The following is a 23,896-nucleotide window of genomic DNA, read 5'->3' on the forward strand; positions in this document are numbered from 1 at the left end:
CTTTCTCTCTCCCTCTACACATCTCTATTGCAATCTCTTATCCCCTCTCTTCAAGGGAAAGTAAAAAGAACCATCATTCAAGCACAAAGCAATCACTAACGCAAGGAAAGAAGGAAAGGATTTTGTGGAAATGTAAAACTAGATCTTCACCATTTCGATTCCACTATACCTGAAACTGGCATACCTTTTGGTCAATATTTCTAGCATTTTAGAGTGCTTCCACCACTCCTTAAGCCATATGCATACTTTTTCAACTAGATTAGATTCTGTGCACTATAGACAGTGTGGAGAGCACGAAATTTCTTTTGTTTCAATTGATTCAAGTGGAGTTTGTACCCTTCTTCAAAACATCTCTTCGATTGTCTCTTAAAGTTGCCTATGACATGGATGAGCTTTCCTCTCTTCATTATGAGCTCTACTTTGACTGTTTCTGATTTACTGCTTGTAATATTTTCTATGGGTTTTCCTCGATTTCAGATTTCCCATTAGTAATTCAATCCAACATTACTATACAAATAAGATTGTGTGTGTGTGTGTGTGCACGCGCGCGCGTGCGTGTGCCCGCAGTATTGACCAATAATTGGTAAATATGGCATGCTGAATATTGAATTCAAAAAGACCAAAACTTGCATACATAATATAGTAAGACACTAGCAATACATGATTCCTACCTTGGATTGCTTGTAAGGAAAATTGTTTCTTCCCACTTCATGTTTAGCATATGCCTTATCAAAGCCAGAACCCTTATCATTTAAAGCACGTGCGGAAACAGTCAAAGTTACGATCCACTAATGCACCCAAAGAGCACAGCTCGCTCAGTTGAGGGTATTATGGGAGCTACCAACTTCTCCATTGGGGGAGTTGCTCCCACGGTATAACCCGTTGTGGGTGTGGTGTATAACAAGTCCGGTTGTAAATTCACATATATATACACAAGAACAATGTTGTACAATGTAATATTATAACCTATCTTATCTACATCAAGGGACAGCGATTATAACACCATAATATGATGGCAAAGCGGAGCAAAAACTGCCTTCTACAACACCATTGGTCTATTGACAGGCTCTATCACAAAATTCTGGTAGAATGAACATAATAATGACCTTTTGAACTTCATACAATATCAAGCATAACAATCAAAGGAAGCATTGAAGGCTTGATCAAATCCATCTCTCCACCTTACGTTATTGTAACGTTCTTCTAAAGGACAATGGGTGGATGGTTGTAACTGCTGAGCTTTGTCTGCAGTTAGATGACCACCCTGAAAGTCGTCGACATATTTTTGAGCAGACTCCAAAGAAACATGCTAAAACATAGAAAAAACACTCAGTGTCAGCTGGTAATGATCCTGTCTACGAGCACATGAAAGAACCTCACAGCAGCATCCTAATCTCTACACATTACTTCACAAAGCTAAATCACTTGCCTTGAGAACAATTCGACATCGAAGTTATCGCGTTTGATTTACTTGTTGCATCATTTCATGTAAAGTCTCCTCAGCTGCATCTAGATGAAATGGAGTTTGTATGTTGTCCTTCATGTTCTGTTTAATTATCACAATCAACCTCTTTTGTGCCGTTATTGCATCATCAAACCTGCACCCAAACGGTCACTAGGTTCAACATTCGTACTGGAAACATTTCAAACTGTGAAGCATCGACAAGTAACAATCAACTTTTGGCAATATGAAATAGCAATAGCATCCTAAGAACAGAAAATATGGTCAAGCTTGACCTTATTCTTCTGTGGCACACTGTCAATCCTCATATGATGACTATGATGACTTACCTACATCAATTTCAAGAATTGTTTTGAGTTGCCATCCTTGATCAAAGACACCTTTATTGAGAGCCTTGCTTACTAAGTCACCGGTCCCTCTATGCAGAAACTCTCTTGATAGCTAAGGTCTAAATGTTGGGCAGTAGAAAGAGAATAGAAAACATCTAGCAACCACACAATCACAATCCTAATGTTCCCCGAGGCTTGACCTTTAACATGGAGATCTGAAGAGAGATGAATCTGCTATTGAAATCCATCTGTGTGGAAATGATAGACCTGAATATTAGAGAGACAGAAAGATGGGAGCAAAGGAGCTGTGCAAGCTCTGCCTCCATTCAGCCCTAGTGCATGCAGTCCCCACAGCGGCCTTGACCCCACTCCCCACCTGTCGGCGCCCTCCTCTGCTGCTTGCTTGTCTCTCTGCATTCCCCACTGGCCAACCCTCGTTGTCCCCGCCCCCCCCTCGCAGCGATGACATTCGCATGGTGTTGATCATTTTCATAGCACAGCATCTTCTCCTTTTGTGTTGCAGCAGAAAGCTTTCAGACTGTTTGATTCTTCAAGGGTTTTCTGTTGAGAAGACATCAGCTGGTGGCAATCCTGAGGCATAGAAGGGCATAGTCTATGGGCCCCATCCAGTAACTTGCCAAAGTCGTGTCTCCTTGGCAGTTTTATGAATTCTGGGACCTCGGTCCTCAGCTGATTGCGACAGATTCTCTCCAGACACTCTTCATATAATCCATGATTCAATGACTTCATTGGAGGCTTGCTATTTGGTTTGTGAGGTGGTTGATTATAGGCCGTTGGTTGTAGGCTGTCGAACGGGGAAGCTTAGAGACTATCTTAAGGCTTCTTTGGTCAGCAAGCCTCATATAAGGATTGTGGGCCAGTGGGGAAAGGCTGTTTTAGAGCTGGACTCGGAGTCCTTTGGATTGGAGTTGAAATTTCTGCTATATACATAGATGGAGAGAGGGAATGGATCAGTCATATCTGGGAGAGGGTCTTGCACCTATTCACCCAAAGGACGAGTCCATACATGAGGGGCATGACTAATCTCATGTGTCATCTCCTCTTTGGAGTCCTGTCTAACAAGTTCAATCAGTCAGTTCATCCAAGTTCTCAATCTCTGAAGGCTCTTTCTTGTGAGTCTTGATCTTCGAGTTCTGAGTTTTCGAGTCATCGAGTGTTGGTTAAATAGAGGATTAACCCAAATCCTTTCGTTGATATCCAAGAAAGTTTTTTGCTTACCCATGGGCTGTGGTTCCCTCGTCCTCTCCATTGTTATCTCTCCAACCACCCTATCCCCGAGTTGATGAAACCAAAAGAAAGGTAATATTGATGGCTTTAAACCCTTTTCGTATAGCCACATGCAGATGGCTCTTTGTGCCACATGGACATGCTACATCAACTTCCAAAGCCAATCCTGTACATAGCAGTGTCTTAGAGCCTAGGGAATTTAGTACGTGCAATTTTGTGAACATGTTTGCAAGATCCGCATGTCCGGACGAGTCCAGTAGATTAGGTTTCCAAGTTTGGGAACCCTCTTGCATAAATAATTTGTACAAGCTATTGTGCTTCAGTGGGCATCTGGTAAGATGAGTATGTAGATTAGGTCTAGAGGAATGTCTCAGTCCAATCCTCAGGTCAAATGCATCACCGGTTAGTGAGATACAGCAAGAACACTGCAAGAAACTCGGTGTGTGCATTGCACGCACTTCACTTACTAGATGGCCGTTGGCACCAAAACTCAAGGTCACTATTCCCTATCTTCCCTCCCTCATTTCACCTCAGTTTCCAGGGCACTCTGTCACAAACTGCTGGCGTGTCAAGCCACTGAAGAACGGAGCCAACCAGCAGATGCCGGCTGAGGAGCCTAAACCCTAGAAGAAGCAGCAGAAGAAGTTTACCAACTTGCGGGACCCCCTCCAATGGAGTACAAGTAACCTAAAGACATTAGAGTACAGCAGGACCCACAGACACGCGCAGAAGATGATGACGGGGCAGCCTGTATGGATTTTTGTGATTTACGCTGGGCAGCTTTTAGCGCCAGTTTTGGAACCAGATGCTTTTGAGTTTGAAAGCTTTTCATGTAACTGCTTTTCATGGCCAAGGGCCTTAAAATATGAGCCAAGGGCTCATTCTCTAGCATGCTCCGTGTGAGGTGCAGAGTATGGAGTACCGACGTTGTATTGAGTTCAAGCAATATAAAGAACTACCGAAAGGGGCGCCAAGGTTTGACGCCAGTGCTCTATCAGGGTGGAACTCCGCCGCTCCCCGCCTCGTGTGTCGTGCACACACACTCTCTCTCTCTCTCTCTCTCTCTCTCTCATTGTGCTTTACAGTGTGTGGGGTGAGTAGTGGGTGCAGGTGATCACTGCTTTAATGGAAAGCTTGCCTTCTCCCTTGTCTCATGCAACGCGATGACTTGCTCTTGTGTATCTCTCAACACAATAAAACTGATCTCTCTCTCTCTCTCTCTCTCTCTCTCTCTCTCTCTCTCTCTCTCTCTCTCTCTCCTGCTCGCGCAGCACCTCCTGCCACCCTGCCCACCACCCTGCCTGCCCGCACAGCACCTCCCGCCAGCCATCGCCCAGCCTGCACCATTCATACCACTCGCCTCCTCAGCAGCGCACCACTCGCCTCCAGCCCACCCCTCGCCTTCAGCCCACCTCTCGCCCCTGCACACCTCTCGCCTTGTGTGCTGCATTGTGCTGCAGCTCCACCATCACAGCAGCCCCAGAGACGGGCAGCCCAGGCCACCCTCATATCCATTAGTAGCTCAACATTCAAGGGGATGGGCTGTAAACACTAGGCTTCCCGTGTGCTCAGCCTCGCCTCCTCGAGCTCGACCATGGCACCTCTTGACAGGAAAGAAGTGGAGGACATGATAGCCAGAGCTATCACACAGGCAAAGAAAGATGCGGACAAGGCACTGAACACCGAAGTAAGGAGGATGACGGAAAAGATGAAGCAGATGGAGGATAACATCAGAGGCCTCACAGAAGAAAAGGAGGCCTGGAAGAAAGCATTCGAAGAACTTCGTGACACCTCCAACACGGAGATACACCGTATACAACAAAGCATCAACCACCTCCGGATCTCCAGGGAAGAGGGGGAAATCTCGAGCTTCGAAGACATAGAAGTAGAGATCAAAAATAAATGGAAAGCAGACATCAAAGAAGAGATCCAGACAGAAATGGAGGCCAAACAATCGGGATGGGTGGAAGTAGTTAAAAAGAATATCAAGGAGGAGGTATGTGAGGAGGTTCACATGGGAGAGCACTTGAGGGTTCAGCTTACTCTCGAGGAGGAGCGATTGCGCCATATGAGGAAACACAATGTTTGGATCACTGGCCTTAAAGAGGGACCTTCAGCAGAGGAGGATGCACGAGGGCTTTGTAGCCAACTAGGCTACAAAGAGACTATGCCTTTTACAAAGGCATGGCGAGCTGGCCGTGACACCACTCGAGCTCGCCCGTTGATCATGCAGTTACGAGGAGATGAGGACCGCACCACCTTTTTTCGCAAAAGGGTGCTCTTACGAGGCCTCCAGGGCGGCCATATCTTTATGGACGAGGACCTCACTAGGATGCAGATCAAGCACAGGAAATCATGCATGCCCAGGGTCCTTCAGGCACGGAAAGAAGGTAAAAAGGCCTTCTTTCGAGATGGTAGAATCTTCATCGACGGCCGGCCAATCTCATAGGGATTCGGGACCTATGAGACACATACACTAGCACAGGAGACACCACTCAGAGGGGCAGTCTAGAACTGCAATGGTTCTATATGGACACATCCGGAGCGCCTAGAGGAGATCATCAGTGAGCATGACTTTGTATGTTTTACGGAGACACATGAGAGCCCAGAGAGAGGACTACATGTAGTCACAGGATTCCAGTGGGAGTCGACTTACAGGACCATCACCAGACAGAGTACAGCTCGGGGGTCAGGAGGGGTGGCCATACTATTCAGACAGAGCTTACACAACCGGATATAGGTGATGAGTAGAGACGAGGAGGCATGCTATATGTGGGTACGGCTAGAGCTCACCCACGAGAGAGGGCTATACATTGCCATATGCTACTTTTCACCACATGGATCACGATATGCTATCCAGGACCCCTGCTCTCGACTGTCGGAGGACATTTCTCACTACACATCACTCGGGGAAGTCCTCCTCATGGGGGACTTCAACGGGAGGACACAGAGCCGACAGTGTGAGATCTATGATATGGAGCAGCCGGAGATCATGAGGGCACTTGATGCAGAGGACATGGGGGTGAGTAGAGTGTCTGCAGATGGGGGACAGGACAACACTGGATATGGCACTGGATATGGCAGACACCTTCTTGAGCTTGGCAACAGGCACCATCTCGTTATTTATAACGGGATGGCGAGGTGGCCAGATTCTGGGGGATTCACTTGCTTCCCACACAGTGGCGGAGAGAGCACAGTGGACTATTTGTTGGGCTCTACCCAGACAGCAGAGCTTATACACTCCTTCAGCGTTGCACGCACACCGATAGGGGCGGATCATACTTATCTTACATTCTCCCTTTTTGCTACACAGCTTGCTGACCCCCCCGCCTCCCCCCCTCACACTTACACTACCATTTCTTTCACTCATGAGCTCACTCCTGTTTATATACATCACCTGCATGAGCACCTTATACACTTAGACCCCACAGCACCTCTGGACACACTCACCACACACATTACATCCATCTTACACGAGTCAGCCACTCAAAGTTTCCCACATCGCATACACACACACCCTCCACGCACTGGCACTATGCCACAAAACAGGTGGTACGACGACGAATGTCGAGATCTACACAGACACCTACGTATACTGGAGATCAGAGGCGAGATTACACATCGCCAGGCTCAGCGCAAGATGCAGACACTTACCCGTCGTAAAAAGAGGAGATTATATTGCTGCTCGTGGACTTCCGCAAAGCATTTGACACAGTACCTAGAGAGAGACTTTTCAGACGTCTGGCTGCGCTTGGGATTGGAGAGGAGATGGCATGGGGGATCTATGCATTGTATGAGCATGTATCTGGCAGAGTGAGATGCCCGGGTGGATTATCTGACACCCTTGTGAGCACCATTGGTATGAAACAAGGTTGCCCCCTATCACCTACACTCTTTGGTCTATACATTGACGAGATTGTAGACTTCATCTTGCACAGGGGTGGAGAGGGTGTGGATATTGCAGGGACTACTGTACACATACTCTTATATGCAGATGATATTGTCCTGATGTCAGAGACGGCAGAGGGACTACAACTACATTTGCAGGCCCTGGATGATTTCTGCTCACAGAGAGGACTCACGGTGAACCTTGGCAAGACCAAGGTTCTCATATTTCATACATCGGCTCAGATTCGCCGACAGAGTAGATTTACAGTAGCTGGAGGGGATATAGAGGTGACAGGCTCATATGTATATCTAGGGGTTACATTCACCGCAGCATCAGGGACCTTCTCCATGACACAGGCAGCCAGAGATAGACTTACCAGAGGATACACATCACTAGCTCTGATGGAGAGACAGTGCCACCAGGCCCACTTCCAGGAGCCCCGGACGAAGGGGTGGCTCTTTGACACACTGGTCACACCTGCACTCATGTATGCCTCGGCCATTTGGGGACCGGGACTGGCAGACTCAGTATGGACACAGATAGAGAGGCCACAGATTATTATGATCTCCAGGATGATTTGCAGCAAGCCATTAGTTCCACACGACATTATTAGAGCTGAGCTGGCTGCACCACCGATGTTGGTAGAGGCACTCTTTCAGACTGTTTGCCTTCTTCTTCACAGATTCAAAGATATGGATCCAAATAGGATCTCTCATAGAGCCTTCATTGCATCTAGAGAGATGGCACAGGCAGGGGACACTAGCTCATGGTATGCCCAGACAAGAGATTGGCTAGCTCAGCACGGTTTTGATATCGATAGACTACCACCACTCGAGTATGACACCCAAGCCCCGACCTATTCCCTCTCACGCTCTGAGCGGAATAGGGTCATCAGACAGGAGATATGGCATACATATATTCAGAGGACATGGCGCAGGCCCACAGACACCCTACCTCCTAAAATGCTATATTACTATGAGCATTTTCTGAGGTTCTCAGAGCACGGATTCATTGAGATTCCATTATACATGCAGGAGTACATGCCACACCGACTTCGGGTCAGCATTGGCCAGCTACGAGTGTCATCACATCAGCTAGAGATTGAGAGTGGCAGAGCCAGAGGCATACCACGAGAGGAGAGTACATGCCGGATCTGCCAGACGGAGGTGGAGAGTGAGGAGCATTTTGTCATGAGATGCCCACCATATACAGAGCTGAGAGAGAGAGATCTGAGATATGGCATTGGAGACTCATTACAGCAACATATGATAGGCCGAGAGCAGAGGAGGTTTGGCCAGTTCCTGGTTGCGGCTTTAGAGGTTCGAGAGCAGTTGTTACAGCCACGCCAGAGTCGGTATAGCAAGACACAGACTACCATCACACAGTTTTTCCGACGAGCAGGGCCAGACCCCCCCACACTACCTACACAGAGTAGAGGGCTTACCCTTCTGCAGGCAGAGTCTCAGAGGGCACGTCGGAGACCAAGGCTCCCAGGATACAGGACACATGGGTGTCACCAGAGGGAGATCTCGAGGATACTAGCTCTACACCATCAGTATCTAGAGCAAAGTCATGTACCAGCACCAGGGGATCCAGCATTCCAAAGATACCTGAGCAGGCCACCACCGATGTACCACATTCTCTACCCTACATATGTTGCTTGTTTTTAGATACCCTCCCTATCATCTCATGGTGGTATCACCTTGCAGCCCCTAGTTGAGCCTGATGATGCGTGAGCACACCTCGACACGAGGACCCACACTATACATTGTACACCACATGCACCACCCTACCACACCCTTTTGCATAGTATAGGCTCATTTCAGTTTGTACCTTTTTTTATTTTCCGATGCCTAGAGCATCAACACATGTATATGATATTGTCTCATAGGTCGAGTTCGGCCTTTCGAAGACGTTAATAAAGCTTTTTTTCTTTCTTTCTCTCTCTCTCTCTCAGCTCAATGTTATTTGAATTGCTAAAAGTGTTCAGTCTGTTCTTTTCCGTTGGCACGTGGTTCTTGTCCCGTGACACTCTAGCAATAGCAACTCCTAGCATTTTTTGCAAGTGATCACCCTCCCCCCAGTGGCCTAGCGTTTTTGCTAAGGGCTGGTCGCCCCTATCAGCCTCAGCGTTTTCAGCCTGCTGCTTCCCTCTCTACCGTTTGGAGCCATCGATTGCAGCCATTCCTCTCCCTCTCTGTAGCGCTTCCATCGGCCCTTGAAGGAGAGCTTTTGCACCTATCATTCGGTCCCTCATTGTAACAAACTTGGACACTGCAAGTCAAGATTCTATCGCAACACAGCAGAGTTTCACTTCAAAACAGTTCACAGTTTACAATCGATTCGACACGGCCCGGCGGAGTTCCGTGCCTAGAGATATTGGCCCCAAAGACTGGCGCCCCTTTCAATATTTCTTTTTGAATTAAATCTGTGCTCAAAGTACAAGGGAGTGGGAGGGTCTCACTCTCAGACTCTGCGTCCAGATGCCCTGTAGAGTGGGAGGGTCTCACTCTCAGACTCTACGTCCAAATGCTCTCTAGAGTGGGAGCCCTGCCCACACTTATAAAGGTTTACAAGGGATGCCAAAAGCAAAGCCCCAAAAGCTGAAAATCAAAAACTTCATAAAAATAAAGCTATTCCTCTCCCAAGCCTTGCTTAATTAAAGCAACTCCAAAAAGCTTCTCAACGTAGGATTTGCGCAAAAGCTGCCTTTTCCCGTACGTTGTTGCCACGTCAGCACGTCCGTACAATCTGCCGCAAATTGCAAGGGTCCGTATGCTGCCACGTCAGCATTTCAACGCTTCAACCTGCAGCCACAGCCAGCCGGGGTGTGTGTGTGTTTCTCTTGCCCCAAAAAGGCTATGCCATGTCACCAGTTTGTGACATACCCCCTCTTGAAAGCATTGTAATCGCCGTCGATTACACCTGCAAAACAAATAGAGGCCATAAACTGTCTTAACAGACACTGACTTTTAGTACCAACGCACTAGGAATACACATCTAGCACAAGTACCAATCGACAATCACGTCACAAGACATCACTTGACATCACATGACAAATCACATTCAAAAATTTCATTCGGATCTCAGACCATGATTAATCGGCAACGTATTTAGCAATCGCATCTAGATCCACTCAGAACCTCATAGATGCCCGATTAACTAATCCTTAGTGCAATCACGTCTATCGAGATCTTTCAGACCAAAATGCTACAGTCATTTCGTCTATCAGTTCCTGCACTTATACAAGTCAAGAACAAATCAGTATCATATTATCGGGAATTCCAGTTCATAAAGTCATACAACAGAATACTGTCAACTCACAATATCCCTGAAACTCAAAAGAGACATCAGATCTGTTGACAAAGGAGCGGAGCGACTCCCCTCTCGTGCATACCCATTGCACCAAATTCTGCCTAGCTGAGTTCGGGGTTCAATTTTGGAATAGACTATGCTAAACCAAAGGCTTCAAGGTAAAGGTTCACAATCTGAGGAGTATTTGCCAGGTCCTGCTCCATCCACTTCGCATCCAATGCAGGATAGTTCTTGAATTTAACCAAGAAGTGCCTTATCATTTTACCTTTTACCTTTCTGTCTTTAGGTGCCAAAATCTGTTTTGGAACGAGTATCTCCTCGTTTTCCTCCACTTCGGGTTGCTCATCAGGCTCCCCATCATTGGGCACATTGCCTTTAAAAGGCTTCAAGAGACTCACATGAAAAGCATTGTGAATCCTCCAAGTACCAAGCAGCTACGGTTGAAAAGAGACATCATTTATCTTTTCGGAAATCTGGAAAGGTCCATAGTATCTCATGCTAAGCTTTGAAAAAAGCCGCTTCTTTCCTTTTTTCTTTCTCAGGCGTGCCTTCTCAAAACGTAAGCACCCAATCGTTCTCCTTTAGTTTCAAATTGCGACGATGTCGATCTGCTTCCTTTTTGTGTCTTTCTTGAGATTTCTGCAAAGCCTCCCGAACCTTGGCAAAAGCCGTGTCCAAGTCCCGCGTGTACTCGTCGGCTTCAAAAATCTTATCTCTTATCTTTCGTGCTTAGGAAGGGTGGAACCTTGGTAGCACCTTCAATAATCTCAAATGGCGCCTTCCCCGTCGAAGAGTGTATACGCGTATTTTATTTACAACACATGACGTCCCGTATTGAAACGTACAATATGTCTCATAAAGTTTTCTATTCTAACGTTTTTTTGCTCAAAACGTATGTCTTTTTCTAGTTGATCAATTGTGTTTTAGAGCTTCATGGTGCTTGTTTATGTATGCTATGGTTAAATATTGACGAGTCATTGAGGAGGTCCATTAACCGCTTCATTTGTTCTTATTTAAGTATCATATCTAAAAAGTTGACGTATTTTATTTTGATTCTCAAAAATACGTCTAGTACGCGTATTGTACACCGCGTATTAAACGTCCCGTCCTGTAGCGTAGCTGCTATGGTTATTGTAGGCAAATTCCACAAAAGGTAAATACTTTTCCCATTGAGTCTTCTGATCCGAATGTAATACTTCAATAAATCTAGTACCTTTGAATTAGCAATCTCTGATTGCCCGTCAGTCTGCGGGTGGAATGATGACGAGAACTGCAATCGCGTACCAATGTTCTCCCAAATAGCCTTCCGAAACAAACTCGTGAATCTGGGGTCTCTGTCGGAAACAATCGTCTCAGGCATGCCATGTAATATGAAGATTCTTTTGGGATACATTGTCTCAGCAACAGGAGTGCAAATGGACCTGGCCAAGATAGAGACTATCCGTGATTGGCCCGATCTGAAGAATGTCCATGAAGTTAGAAGCTTCTTAGGCTTACGTTCTTACTACCGGCGGTTCATTAGAAAGTTTGCAGAGGTTGCTTTCCCTTTGCATATCTTGACACATAAAGGAGTCCCTTTCTCGTGGGGACCCATAGAGGTGCCTGCCTTTCAGACATTGAAAGAGAAATTGACTACAAGACCAGTTTTGACTTTGCCGGATTTGCAGAAGTCATTCAAAGTATATTGTGATGCTTGTGGTCGTAGTCTGGGTGCGGTCTTAATGCAAGAAGGCCATGTCATTGCCTACGAGAGCCGATTGTTCTCAAGGCCGGAATTGAGAGCACAGATCTATGAGAAAGAGCTTTTGGCGGTTATCCATGCTCTTACTCAGTGGCGACATTACCTACTCGGAGCAGATTTTACTGTCTTCACAAACCATCAGAGTTTACGCTACTTCTTGTCACAGAAGCAGCTATTGGAAAAGCAGATGCGGTGGGCGAACATCTTGTCACAGTTTCACTTCCAGATTGTCCATGTGCAGGGACAAAAGAACTTGGTGGCAGATGCTTTGTCTCGGAGCCGTTGGTTCTAGCTATTTTCGTGATACAGCATAGAAGCTTGGAGGACATGGTCAATCAGTACGTCACAGATCCAGATTTTGCAGATATATTCGGTCGAATACAGAATGGGGAGGTAGTAGCGGGATATTCCATTTGGGATTGCTACTTGATGAGAAAAACGATGTTGTGCGTTACACAGCCGTTGAGGGAAAAGGTTTTAACCGAATGCCACTGTCCACCTTTTACAGTCACCGCAGCATTGCTACCCACCTTGAAAGGTGTGGAGAGATACTTCTTTTGGCCGAGACTCAAAAAGGACGTGGACTATTTTGTACGCTGTTGCTTGGTATGCCAAAAGGTCAAGTTTGACAAGCATAAAGCACAAGGATTGTTACATCTTTTACCCATACTCACCCGCCCCTGGGAAAGTATTGCAATGGATTTCATTTTTTATCTTCCGAGAACACAAAGTGGACACGATAGTATATGTTCTGTTATTGACAAATTTAGCAAGCAAGCTCATTCCATTCCAGTGAAGAAAACAGTCAAGTCGGATCACTTAGAGAGACTGTTTGTGGTAGGAAAAATTTATTTTTCTTTGCATTATTCACCAAATTGTGATCTCGTAATGCCTGAAAGACTTGTAGCAGATGTTCTCTATGTTGTGCCTCATCCTTGGAGAAGACAATAATGTCATCAAAGAAAGTACCAACAAATAGTCTGTACTCTCAAAAAATCATGTCCATCATTCGGTTAAATGTCGTTGGAGCATTGGTTAGGCCAAAAGGCATCACCAAAAACTCAAATAAACCAAAAGTCGTCCGAAAAGCTGTCTTGTAGACATCTCACGGCGCGATTTGGATCTGATGATATCCGCTCTTCAAATCGATCCTGCTGAAACAAGAGAATCCCTGTAGTCGGTCTAGAATATCATCGATCCTAGGAATCGGAAATCTGTTCTTGATGGTGATTTTGTTGAGAGCCATGCACATTCTCCAAGATCCGTCTTTCTTCAAAACCAACAACACCGGAGAGCAGTAAGGTGAAGTACTCCGCTGGATAAGACCCTTTTCCAAGAGGTCTTTCACTTGGTTAATAATTTCTTCATTCTGAGCTCGGCTCACACGGTAAGGTGGCCGGTTCGGTGGTGTGCTTCCATGTATAAGATCAATGGTATGATCCTCAGGACGAGCTGGTGGCAACTCGCCTGGCTGGCCCTCAAAAAAGCAATCGGCATGAGTGTGGAGAAAATATTGGCGTTCTTTATCAAGTTCCAACATGTTTGTCCTACGTTCATCATTCAACTCTTTCAAAAAGATCAAGTAAACAAACAGACTAGATTGCATTAATTTTGAAACGGCCAAAGCCGATACAATAGGGACAAACTCGCCCTTAAGTTTTACATCAAGTACACTGGTTCGGCCCTTTTCTGTAGTCAAAGTCGCTTTCTTTGCTCGATATTCAACCACGGCGTTGTTCTTGTGGTACCAAGGGACTCCCAGGAGGACATCACAACCTTCCAAGGGCATTATGTAGAAGTCCTCGTGCCCCAAATACCCCTGACAATGCAATCGAAGTTTGCCAATGACAGATGTAATGGCTACGTCCGTGCCGGGTGCCGCTAGAACTGCCTTTGCTTGTGGCTCCATCCGATCGGGTGTAATCTCGAGCCGCGACGCCAATTCAGGTGAAATGAAGTTGGCCTTGGCTCCTCCATCAAAGAAAATCAGGGCTTCTTAATCTTTCACTTTGCCCCAAGCTCGACAAAGTTTTGTACTCTCATCAATCGTGCTAGGGTCAGTACCCATGCAATTTGGAACCAATGCTGCTTTCATCTTGCCTTTCCGTCCACGTTCCTCAGCTGCTTTTGAACTCTCTGACCTATCTTCGTCTTGTTCTTTCTGTGTCTTATTAGGGCACTTCGTAGAGATGTGTCCTTGTTCCCCGCATCCAAAACACTTCCCCTCTTTGATATAGTTGGCTCTTTCCCGAGGAGTGAGCCGGGGTCGTGTATCCTTATCTTTTTGAGCTTGGGGGCTCTTCTTCTTTCTACTTTCATTTTTAGAAGTCTGTTCTGTTTTCTGCGTCATGATCTCATATGTGGGGTAAATCAAACTGCCTGAGTGAATGGCAAAGCCCCGTTTCGCATGACTCATCAGCTCTTGAATAGAATCTGACTTTTGCTCTAAGCAATGATCTCGGATCTCCGTAGGAAGTCCCAAGGTAAACCGCTCAATCTGTTGTTTAAACGAGATCTTCTTAAATGAAGAAGCAGGTAGAAAAGAGCTCCAAAAAATCTCTTGCAATATGCGTCCAAGATATCTTTCTTGGTCATCTGAAGATGGTTCCAAGCAGTTCGTATGACACGTTCATACTTCCGAGTCAACCAAGAAGAAATAAAAAGCCTTTTAAATTTCAGCCATTTAACAGGCGCTTTCTTGTTCAATAGAAGAGTGAACCACCATGTTCGAGCATTTCCCTTGAAGTAAGAGGTAGCCCTCCGAATCTTGGAGTGCTTTGAGTAATGCCCTCCAGAGAAAGCTATGTCAAATTGCTGTATAAAGGCCAAAGCCCTCGAAGCATCTCGGAATCCAGAAAAAGTGTCAAATTTAATTAACTCTCCACCTTCTTTAAATTCTCGAACTTTCTTGCTTTTATCCTCCAGAAAGTCATACTGGTTGGCATTATAGAAATTCTTCTTCTTTGCATAGAATCTCTGATCATCGGAGTCCGAACTATCTGAAGACGAGTCCTCTGTAGAACTGTCAGAAACTGGGCGAAACTTAGGCTTCTTTGCCTTTTTCTTGCCCTTTCCAAAGCTTTGCTTTTTGCTTCGCTTTTTCCCTTTTCTGTCTTCTTCGCTCGAGTCAGAAGAGCTAGAAGAACTGTCAGAAGAAGAAGAAGAAGAAGAAGAAGAAGAAGAAGAACTGGATACTCCTTCAAATCTGACACGCTTCTTTTGTTTTCTTGCCGAGGCAAAAGCAGATTGACGACCCAAATAACCCGGGAAGTCAGTTCCTTTCTTCTTCTTTTTGTCGTGCTTTTTGGCTTTGTTGGTTGCGTCAAAAAGCTGGGTACTCCGTGTATCAACCACCTCTTCTAATTTTTGCTCTGTAAACATCCTTGGAGTAGGAGGTTTCTTGTGTGCCGGTTTGAGGGGTGGTTCTGTGGCCTTCTGCCACTGAGAGTGCACTTCGTCGAAGGATGTTTGAGTCAAAAATTTTGCAAATTTGGGATCCTTCGCAATGTTGATCATCATCTTTGTCGTATCGTCAACCAATTGTCGACGCTTCATCTCTTTGACCTCCGCCTGAGTAGACCAAGGCGGGCCATACTCCTCGTGAGAATCTTCTTCGAGATCTCTTCACGCATCCCCAGATGCAGAGGAAGTCGACTATCCTTTGCTTCAATCCATAAGTGCCACGTAAAAAGGATTGGATTTCCCAGTAGAAGAGAAATCGGCTGTGCTCTGATACCACTGTAACAAACTTGGACACTCCAAGTCAAGATGCTACCGCAACCCAGCAGAGATTCACTTCAAAACAATTCACAGTACACAATTGATTCGACACGGCCTGGCGGAGTTCCGTGCCTAGAGATTTTGGCCCCAAAGACTGGCGCCCCTTTCGGTATTTCTTTTTGAATTAAATATGTGCTCAAAGTACAAGGGAGTGGGAGGGTCTCATTCTCAGACTCTGTGTCCAGATGCTCTGTAGAGCGGGAGCCCTGCCCACACTTATAAAGGTTCACAAGGGATGCCAAAAGCAAAGCCCCAAAAGCTGAAAATCAAAAACTTCATAAAAATAAAGCTATTCCTCACCCAAGCCTTGCTTAATTAAAGCAACTCCAAAAAGCTTCTCAGCATAGGATTTGCGCAAAAGCTGCCTTTTTCCGTACGCTACTGCCACATCAGCACTTCCGTACAATCTGCCGCAAATTGCGGGGGGTCGTACGCTGCTGCCACGTCAGCATTTCAGCACTTCAGCCTGCAGCCACAGCCAGCCGGGGGTGTGTGTGTTTCTCCTGCCCCAAAAAGGCTATGCCACGTCACTGGTTTGTGACACTCATCTGCGGAGAATTCAGCGTTGCATTGAGCACGAGACCTGCTGCACTTTTGCATCTCAGATTTACGTTTTTACAGAAAGCATTCAACCCTTGAATCCTTTCACATCAGGTGTGCAAATCAGCCCCAGATCTACCCCTCGATGGCCATCCACAACGCACATCGAGCCGGATTCCATTGGTGCATTGAATCAGCCCCAAAGGTGCTTCATTTCGAAGAGTTATCGCGGCCACATCATCCATCGAGTCGAGCAGAGTCTTGCACAGAAGTATTACAACTATGCACATTTCATTTACGCAATCTAAAGCAAATATCACATCCGTAATGGTGTGAGGGGCCCTTGAGAGGGTTGGTTAATATCCTATCACTGCATCTCCTCCTCTCTCTCGTAAGTATCTAAAAGTAACCATTAATAACACAAAGTCACATTCATTAATGCAAGGAAAGAACAAAGCATATGAAAATGTGACTGCTTGATTCTGCCTATCTCTCAATTCCACTGCATCTAAAATTGCTATCAGAGCTTGTCTTCGCATTGATCCTCTAATCCCCCAAAATCCTTTTCTCTCTTTTGTGTTTCAGGTTTTGTTTTGCACTGTTTTGGGGCACTCTTGCAACTTTTGGAGTTGCACGCCCGCCATCGTGCCAGGAGATCGTGTGCCTAGAGTGTCGGAAAAAGCAAACAATTATCTGGTGTTTCATGTGTGGTGCATCGACGAGGGGGTAGAAAAGCTGCCCCGGAGATAAGTCTACAACACTCCTTTTGCACAAGGGAAGGAATCCTTGCATGGTCAAGACTCGAAACGATATGGAATACTTTGAATATCAAGAAGGCAAGCACTCTCCACCAATGGATCATCTTAACTTCCCCTCCGGCTTCTTCAGTAACACCTCCAACAGCAGCACCCACTCCCAAGGATTCCATGATGCGAATGATGATGGACACGATGATGTGACAAGAGGAGGTTCAACAACAAGAGCATGGGAGGCGGTCGAGTGTGAAGAGCGGTGATTAGCCGTTGAGGCCAAGGGTCGTAGAAGAGAGCATGAGGCTGAGGCTAAGAAGCAAGAGCGAGAGATCATGCATGATCTCATCTTCACTCTAGCTTATCGATCCGATCCAATACCCACCAAGCCGGATTATCAGAGGCTTACCAAGACCATCATGGAGGCTACAAAAGTTATACATAGCACCAACGAATCGATTCTCGAGAAGATCGAGTTCAGTAAGTATGATGGTAAGATGGATGCGATTGTCATTTTATTCACGGTTGCATCGATTCAATTTATATGTTATTGTTTGTGAAAAAGCGATTGTCATTTTATTCACGGTTGCATCGATTCAATTTGTATGTTACTGTTGTGAAAAAGTCTAAAATAATGATGTTCTCACAACCTCGATGCATCGCACAATCACCTAAAATGATGAGTGAACAAAACAAAATCCAAACGCCCATAAAGCAGCCAATGAAGAACTTGCCTCTCAAACTTAGCTCGGGCTTCTTGCCTCCACAATACTTAAAGAGACTGAAAGATGACTTCCAGGCTTTGTCTACCACAAATTGTGATGACGTACCATCAAAATTTTGAAGAGATGCTCGGGCAGTTCGCTACAAATACAGATTTTCCAAATCTTTGACAAGGTACAGTGTGGGGAGATATTTGCAAGGTATTCTCTCAAGGAAGGTTATTTGATGTGAAAATCCATGTGTGTGGCATGTGGACAGAGGCAAAAGGTGTCGACAAAGTGCCACAATTGTCACAAAATTATGACGTGGCATGACCTAATAACAAGACCAGAAGTTATTAGTTGTTCCAGAACAACTTATAGGGGTTCCAACTTATAGGGTTGTTTCAACTTATAGGGTCCCATCCGATGGGGCCCTAGGGACACTCGATAAATAAAGAGAAAGAATTGTGTGGAGCCCCCAACTGTACGGATGTGCCGCAAATTACGCTTGCTGACGTGGCATGGCATACGAACGCTCCGTGTTTTAGGGGGTTGTACGGACAATACGAAAATTCCGCGTTTCATTCTGCCAGCTTTTGGGCCTTGAAGCTTTTGAGTTTGAAGATCTTCATGTAATTGCTTTAAATTAGACCCAAGGGCCTTTAAATTAGACCCAAGGGCCACTCTCTGGCGAAGTTGTGCTAACGAGCCTTAAGCAGAGAGGACCCGCGGGCATTGTAACTTTGCTCAAGCATTAATATAAAAATAAACACCAAAAGGGGCACAGTCTTTGGCGCTAATCTCTTTGGGCACGGAACTACACCGGGCCGGGTCGACTCAATTGAATTGTGATTTAAGTGTGAAGTATTTTTAAGTGATTCTCTTGTGTGTCGTGCCAGATTCTCGACTTGGGGTGCCCAAGTCTGTTACAGTGGTATTAAAGCTCAACCGATTTCTCTTCTACCGGGAAATCCGATCCCTTTTCCACGACACACATGGATTCTGGTGATGATTCTTGCAAGAATCAGACGAACCCTCTTGACACTTCTGGAACTGTAAGGTGCAGCGGAATGATTGTTTGCGCTTTGCTCAAGATGAGAGCTCCGAACTGTGCTCAAGGTTCCTTTTGTTCTTATGGAAGGGAGAGCCTTCCGTTCTTAATGAGAGAATGCTATGATCACAAACAAAGTGAATGGACACTGTGCGTGCAAGTGTATGAGACTGAGAGATAGAGAGAGAAGAGAGATACGACACCAGAGACGTTGTAAAACCCTCCTCCGAAGGCCCCACTCTCGTCGGCGAGAGTGCTCTACTTATGATTGCACAATCTGGTACAAATGGAATGCATGAGACTGATGCAATCTGGGACTATGCCGATGACGATGACGGTGATGACGACGACTTTAGGGCTGAAATCTGTGGTCTTCTAACTGTTGAATTTTGGGGCTGTTTCGGTGGCTGAAAATCTCTGTTTTCGCTGCGTTTTTATGGCTGAAAATGGGGGATCTTCCGCATCCAACTAGGGATGAATCTGCTGCTATGGATACTGCTGAAAAACACTGCTGCTCTGCTATCGCTAAGGCTGAAAATGAAAACGCTGGTCTGGCATGTGTCCTTAGCAAAAACGCTAGGCTTGATGGAGTCCAAAAAACGCTGATGGGCTGAAATGGAAAACGCTAGCAATTGGAGGTGCTGGCGATGGGAGGAATCTGCAAACGCTAGGATGCTGGTGGTGATGGCGATCAAGGCAATGCTGAAAACGCCAGATCTTGGAGAGGCACTGCTGGAACCAAAAACGCTAGTTACTGGAGAAGGTAGTGCCAAGGTTGGGGGGTTCTGTGGTTCTGCTGAGAAGTTGCCTGTTGAGCGGGAAGCTCCTGCTGCCTCTTCTACCATTGAGTGCTAACTTGGGTTTGCTTATATATTAACTTAGCAAAATTGCCCTACCTACTTTTGTTGGAAAGTAAAAAATACCAAAAATAGGCTAAATGCACTGGAAAATTCTCCTAACTGAATCTAATGGATTTTGAAGGGAATTCTGATGATCATGCTGTGTGCAACCAGAGGATATGCATCTATACCAAGTGACTGGGCATGCACGGTCTACGAATAGACTCACAAAAAGTGCCATATCACTTCTAATCTAGACTGACTGGACTGACTGAACCATGATCATGCTGTAGCTTGTCCACGGACACATAGGGTTGGATGTGTCACGTGACAGGAACGGGAGGCGGCATGGAAAATTCAAATGGAACAACGGATAAAGAATACGGGCCACCTCGGCCTACGGAGTGTCAACTAATGGAGATGCAGCGTCAGCAGAGCAGGTTGATGATTGCACAAAGCAGATGCTCTAGTTTTCAAAGGATCCACAGTATGCCAAATTTTTGACCCAGCACCCGATCGATGAAGTGCAGAAAGCCATCGATTCCCCACTAAAGTTTGCCCTCAAGAAACCTCCTGTCCCACGGATGTTTTCTGAAGATGAACTTGATGACGTTGTCAAAAGAAGAGTCAACCAACTTTTGGGGGCGAAGAAGCAACCGAAGAAACGCAACAAGGGAACTAACTACCCTCGTTATTTGGGCCGTCAATCTTCTTTTGCGAATGCAAGAAAACGAAAGAAGCATGTACGCTTCAAAGGATTTTCTAGTTCGTCCTCGTCTTCTTCTGACAGTTCGGATAGCTCTTCCTCTTCTGATTCGAGTGATGAGGACAGAAAGGGCAAGAAACGACGAAAGAACCAGAGCTTGCGAAAGAACAAGAAGGCGGCCAAGAAAAGCAAACCCGATCGTAGATCCCGACACTTTTTTGGCAATTTTGATGGGGATTCATCATCTTCTGAGAGTTCGGACTTCGGACCATATGTTTTATTCAAAGAGAAAGCATTTTTACAGAGCAAATCAATATGACTTTCTCGAAGACAAGAATAAGAAGACCAAAGAATTCAAGGAAGGTGGACAAGCAGTCAATTTGATACCTTTTCAGGGTTTTGAGATGCCCACAGAGTCCTTGCCTTCATTCAACAGTTTGACATAGCCTCTGTGCACTCAAAGATTAGAAGGGTGGCATCTTATCTAAAAGGAAATGCTCGGACATGGTGGTCCACTCTTTTCTTACGAAAAGAAGCACCGACCAAGTGGCTTAAATTCAAGCCACTTTTTATTTCCTCTTGGCTCACCCAGGAATACGAGCGTGATGTGATTACAGCCTGGAATCATCTTTGGATGACTAAGGGAGACACTTTGGATTCATTCTGCGAAAGGATTTGAGATGCTTTTCTACCTACCTCTTCCTTCAAAAAGATCAGCTTTAAGCAGCAAATTGAGCGGTTTTGTTGTGGACTCCCTAAGGAGATTCGAGATTACTCTTTACTACAAAGATCCGAGCCCATCCAGCAACTGATGGGACATGCTAAGCAAGGGTTTGCTATGCATTCGGGTAACTTGAGTTACCCCATAGATCACAGTTGATGCCAAGGACCGCACAAAATTCGAACAATGACAACAAAAGGAAATAAGGAGTTTCAAAAGAAGAAAGATACTTGTCCCCGCTTATTGGAGAATCAGAAATCCGAGTATCTCAAAGAAGGAAAGTGTTTCGACCGTGGCAAACAAGGGCATATTGCTGCATAGTGCCCCAAAAAGGTACACAGAGCACCATCAAAAGATAGGCCAGAGAGTTCCAGAGCAGCCGAAGAACGTGGCAGAAAAGGAAAGATGAAAGCAGGATTGGTACCACATTGTGTAAGGATCGACCCAGATCAGATGGATGAAAGCACAGAACTTTGCCTCGCATGAGGCAAAGTACGAGATCAAGAAGCCCTCATCTTCTTTGATAGAGGAGCCAAGGCGAACTTCAATTCACCCGCGACTTGGCGGCTCGACTTGGAATTACACCCGACAGAATGGGACCACAAGCAGAAGTTGTTCTCGCGGCACCCAGACGGGATGTTGCCATTACACCCGTCATTGGTAAACTTTGTTTGCATTGTCAGGGGTATTTAGGGCACGAGGACTTTTACATCATGCCTTTGGAAGGGTGTGATGTCCTCCTAGGAATCCCTTGGTTCCACAAGAACAGTACAGTGGTCGATTATAGGGCCAGGAAAGCGACTTTGCAGAATGAGAAGGGCAGAGAAATAGTACTTGATGTAAAATTGAAGGGCGAGTCCGTTCCACTTGTACCAGCTTCGGCCATTTCCAAATTAATAAAATCCAGTCTTTTTTTTTACACGATTTTCTTGAAAGAACTGAAAGATGAACAACGATCAAATATGTCTGGATTGGAAAAGGAACGACAAGAACTTCTACACATACAGCGTGATTGTTTCTCTGAAGGCCTACCAAGCGAGTTACCTCCACCTCGTCCTAAGGATCATACAATTGATTTGATTCCCAAAAGTACACCACCGAACTGGCCACTTTATCAAGTTAGCCGAGCCCAAAATGAAGAAATAATGAACCAAGTAAAAGAACATCTAGAAAAGGGTCTAATCCAACCTAGCACTTCACCTTTCTGCTCTCCGATATTGCTAGTATTACAAAAAGACGGATCTTGGAGGATGTGCATTGACCATAGAGCTCTCAATAAAATCACCATCAAGAACAAATTCCCTATCCCAAGGATCGATGATATTCTTGACAGACTACAGGGATCCTCTTGTTTTAGCAGAATTGATCTGAAGAGTGGATATCATCATATCCGAATTGCTTCGGGGGATGTCTACAAGACAGCTTTCCAGACAACCTTTGGTTTGTATGAATATTTGGTTATGCCTTTTGGACTTACGAATGCTCCAGCCACTTTCAATCGAATGATGAATAGGATTTTCAAAGAGTATCGATCTTTTGTGGGCACTTTCTTTGACGACATTATAGTTTTCTCCAAGAATGAAGCACAGCACAAACATCATCAGCTACAGGTCTTTCAAGCATTGCAGAAGCATAGATTGGTTATCAACGCGAAAAAGAGTGAATTTTTCTTGCCCGAGATACATTTCTTGGGGCACATTGTCTCAGCCAAAGGAGCACAGATGGACCCGACCAAAATTGAGACTATTCGCGATAGGGTTGACTTAAAGAATGTTCATGAAGTTTGAAGCTTTTTGGGCTTGTGCTCTTATTATCGGCGGTTCATTCGAAAATTTGCAGAGATAGCTTCTCCTTTGCATTTATTGGCTCAGAAAGGAGTCCCTTTCACATGGAGACCGACAGAGATTACCGCTTTTCAGACTCTCAAAGAGAAATTGACTACCGGACCAGTATTGGCTTTGCCAGACTTGCAAAAGCCCTTCGAAGTTTATTGTGATGCTTGTGGTCATAGTCTAGGAGCAGTTTTGATGCAAGAAGGCCATGTCATTGCTTACGAGAGTAGGTTTTCACGTCCAGAGATGGTAGCACAGATTTATAAGAAAGAGCTATTGGCAGTTATCCATGCTATTATGCAATGGCGACACTAATTACTTGGAGCCGATTTTACAGTCTTCACGGATCATGAGAGTTTACGCTACTTTTTGTGCACAAGCAGCTTTCGAAAAAGAAGATGAGGTGGGCCAACATCTTGTCATAGTTCCATTTCCAAAAAGTCCATGTACACGGACAAAAGAACTTAGTGGCAGATGTGTTATCTCGAAAGCCCTTGGTTTTGGCTATTTCCACGATCCATCATCGAAGTTTTGAGGACATGGTAGATCAGTACGCAACAGATCCTGACTTTGCATACATCTTTAGCCGGATACAAAATGGACAGAGTTATAGGTTATTCTATACGGGACGGCTACTTGATGCGAAAAACGATGTTGTGTGTTACACAACCGTTGAGGGAAAAGGTTTTGACAGAGTACCACTGTCCACTCTTTCAGGCCACCGCAGCATAGATACCACCTTAAAGGGTGTTGAGTGTTACTTCTCTTGGCCGAGGCTTAAAAAGGATGTGCACGACTTTGTTCGCAGTTGCTTAGTATGCCAAAAGGTCAAGTTTGACAGGCATAAGGCACCACGACTTCTACAGCCTTTACCCATTCCCTCCCGACCCTGGGAAAGCATTGCTATGGATTTCATTTTTTATCTTCCCAAGACTCGAAGTGGGTAAGATTGCGTTTGGACAATCATTGACAAAATTAGCAAGCAAGCTC

The 23,896-nt window shown here is 45.4% G+C and overlaps 1 protein-coding gene across 1 annotated transcript in view; it reads right to left on the bottom strand.

Annotated features, from left to right (window-relative positions):
- Positions 1-910: 910 nt before the first annotated feature.
- Positions 911-23,896, bottom strand: part of LOC147455581 (uncharacterized) — a 55,201-nt gene continuing 32,215 nt past the window's right edge. The window contains exons 2-3 of the mRNA XM_086515285.1: positions 1,430-1,598; positions 911-1,309 (exon numbers count right to left, since the gene is read on the bottom strand). Of these exons, the coding sequence (XP_086371411.1) occupies positions 1,454-1,598 (145 nt within the window). The 3' untranslated portion in view covers positions 911-1,309; positions 1,430-1,453. The remainder of the gene's footprint in view (positions 1,310-1,429; positions 1,599-23,896) is intronic.

The sequence above is a fragment of the Adiantum capillus-veneris genome, chromosome 6 (assembly GCF_014529385.1).
Source record: "Adiantum capillus-veneris isolate H3 chromosome 6, ASM1452938v2, whole genome shotgun sequence".
In the NCBI taxonomy this organism is placed as follows: Eukaryota; Viridiplantae; Streptophyta; class Polypodiopsida; order Polypodiales; family Pteridaceae; genus Adiantum; species Adiantum capillus-veneris.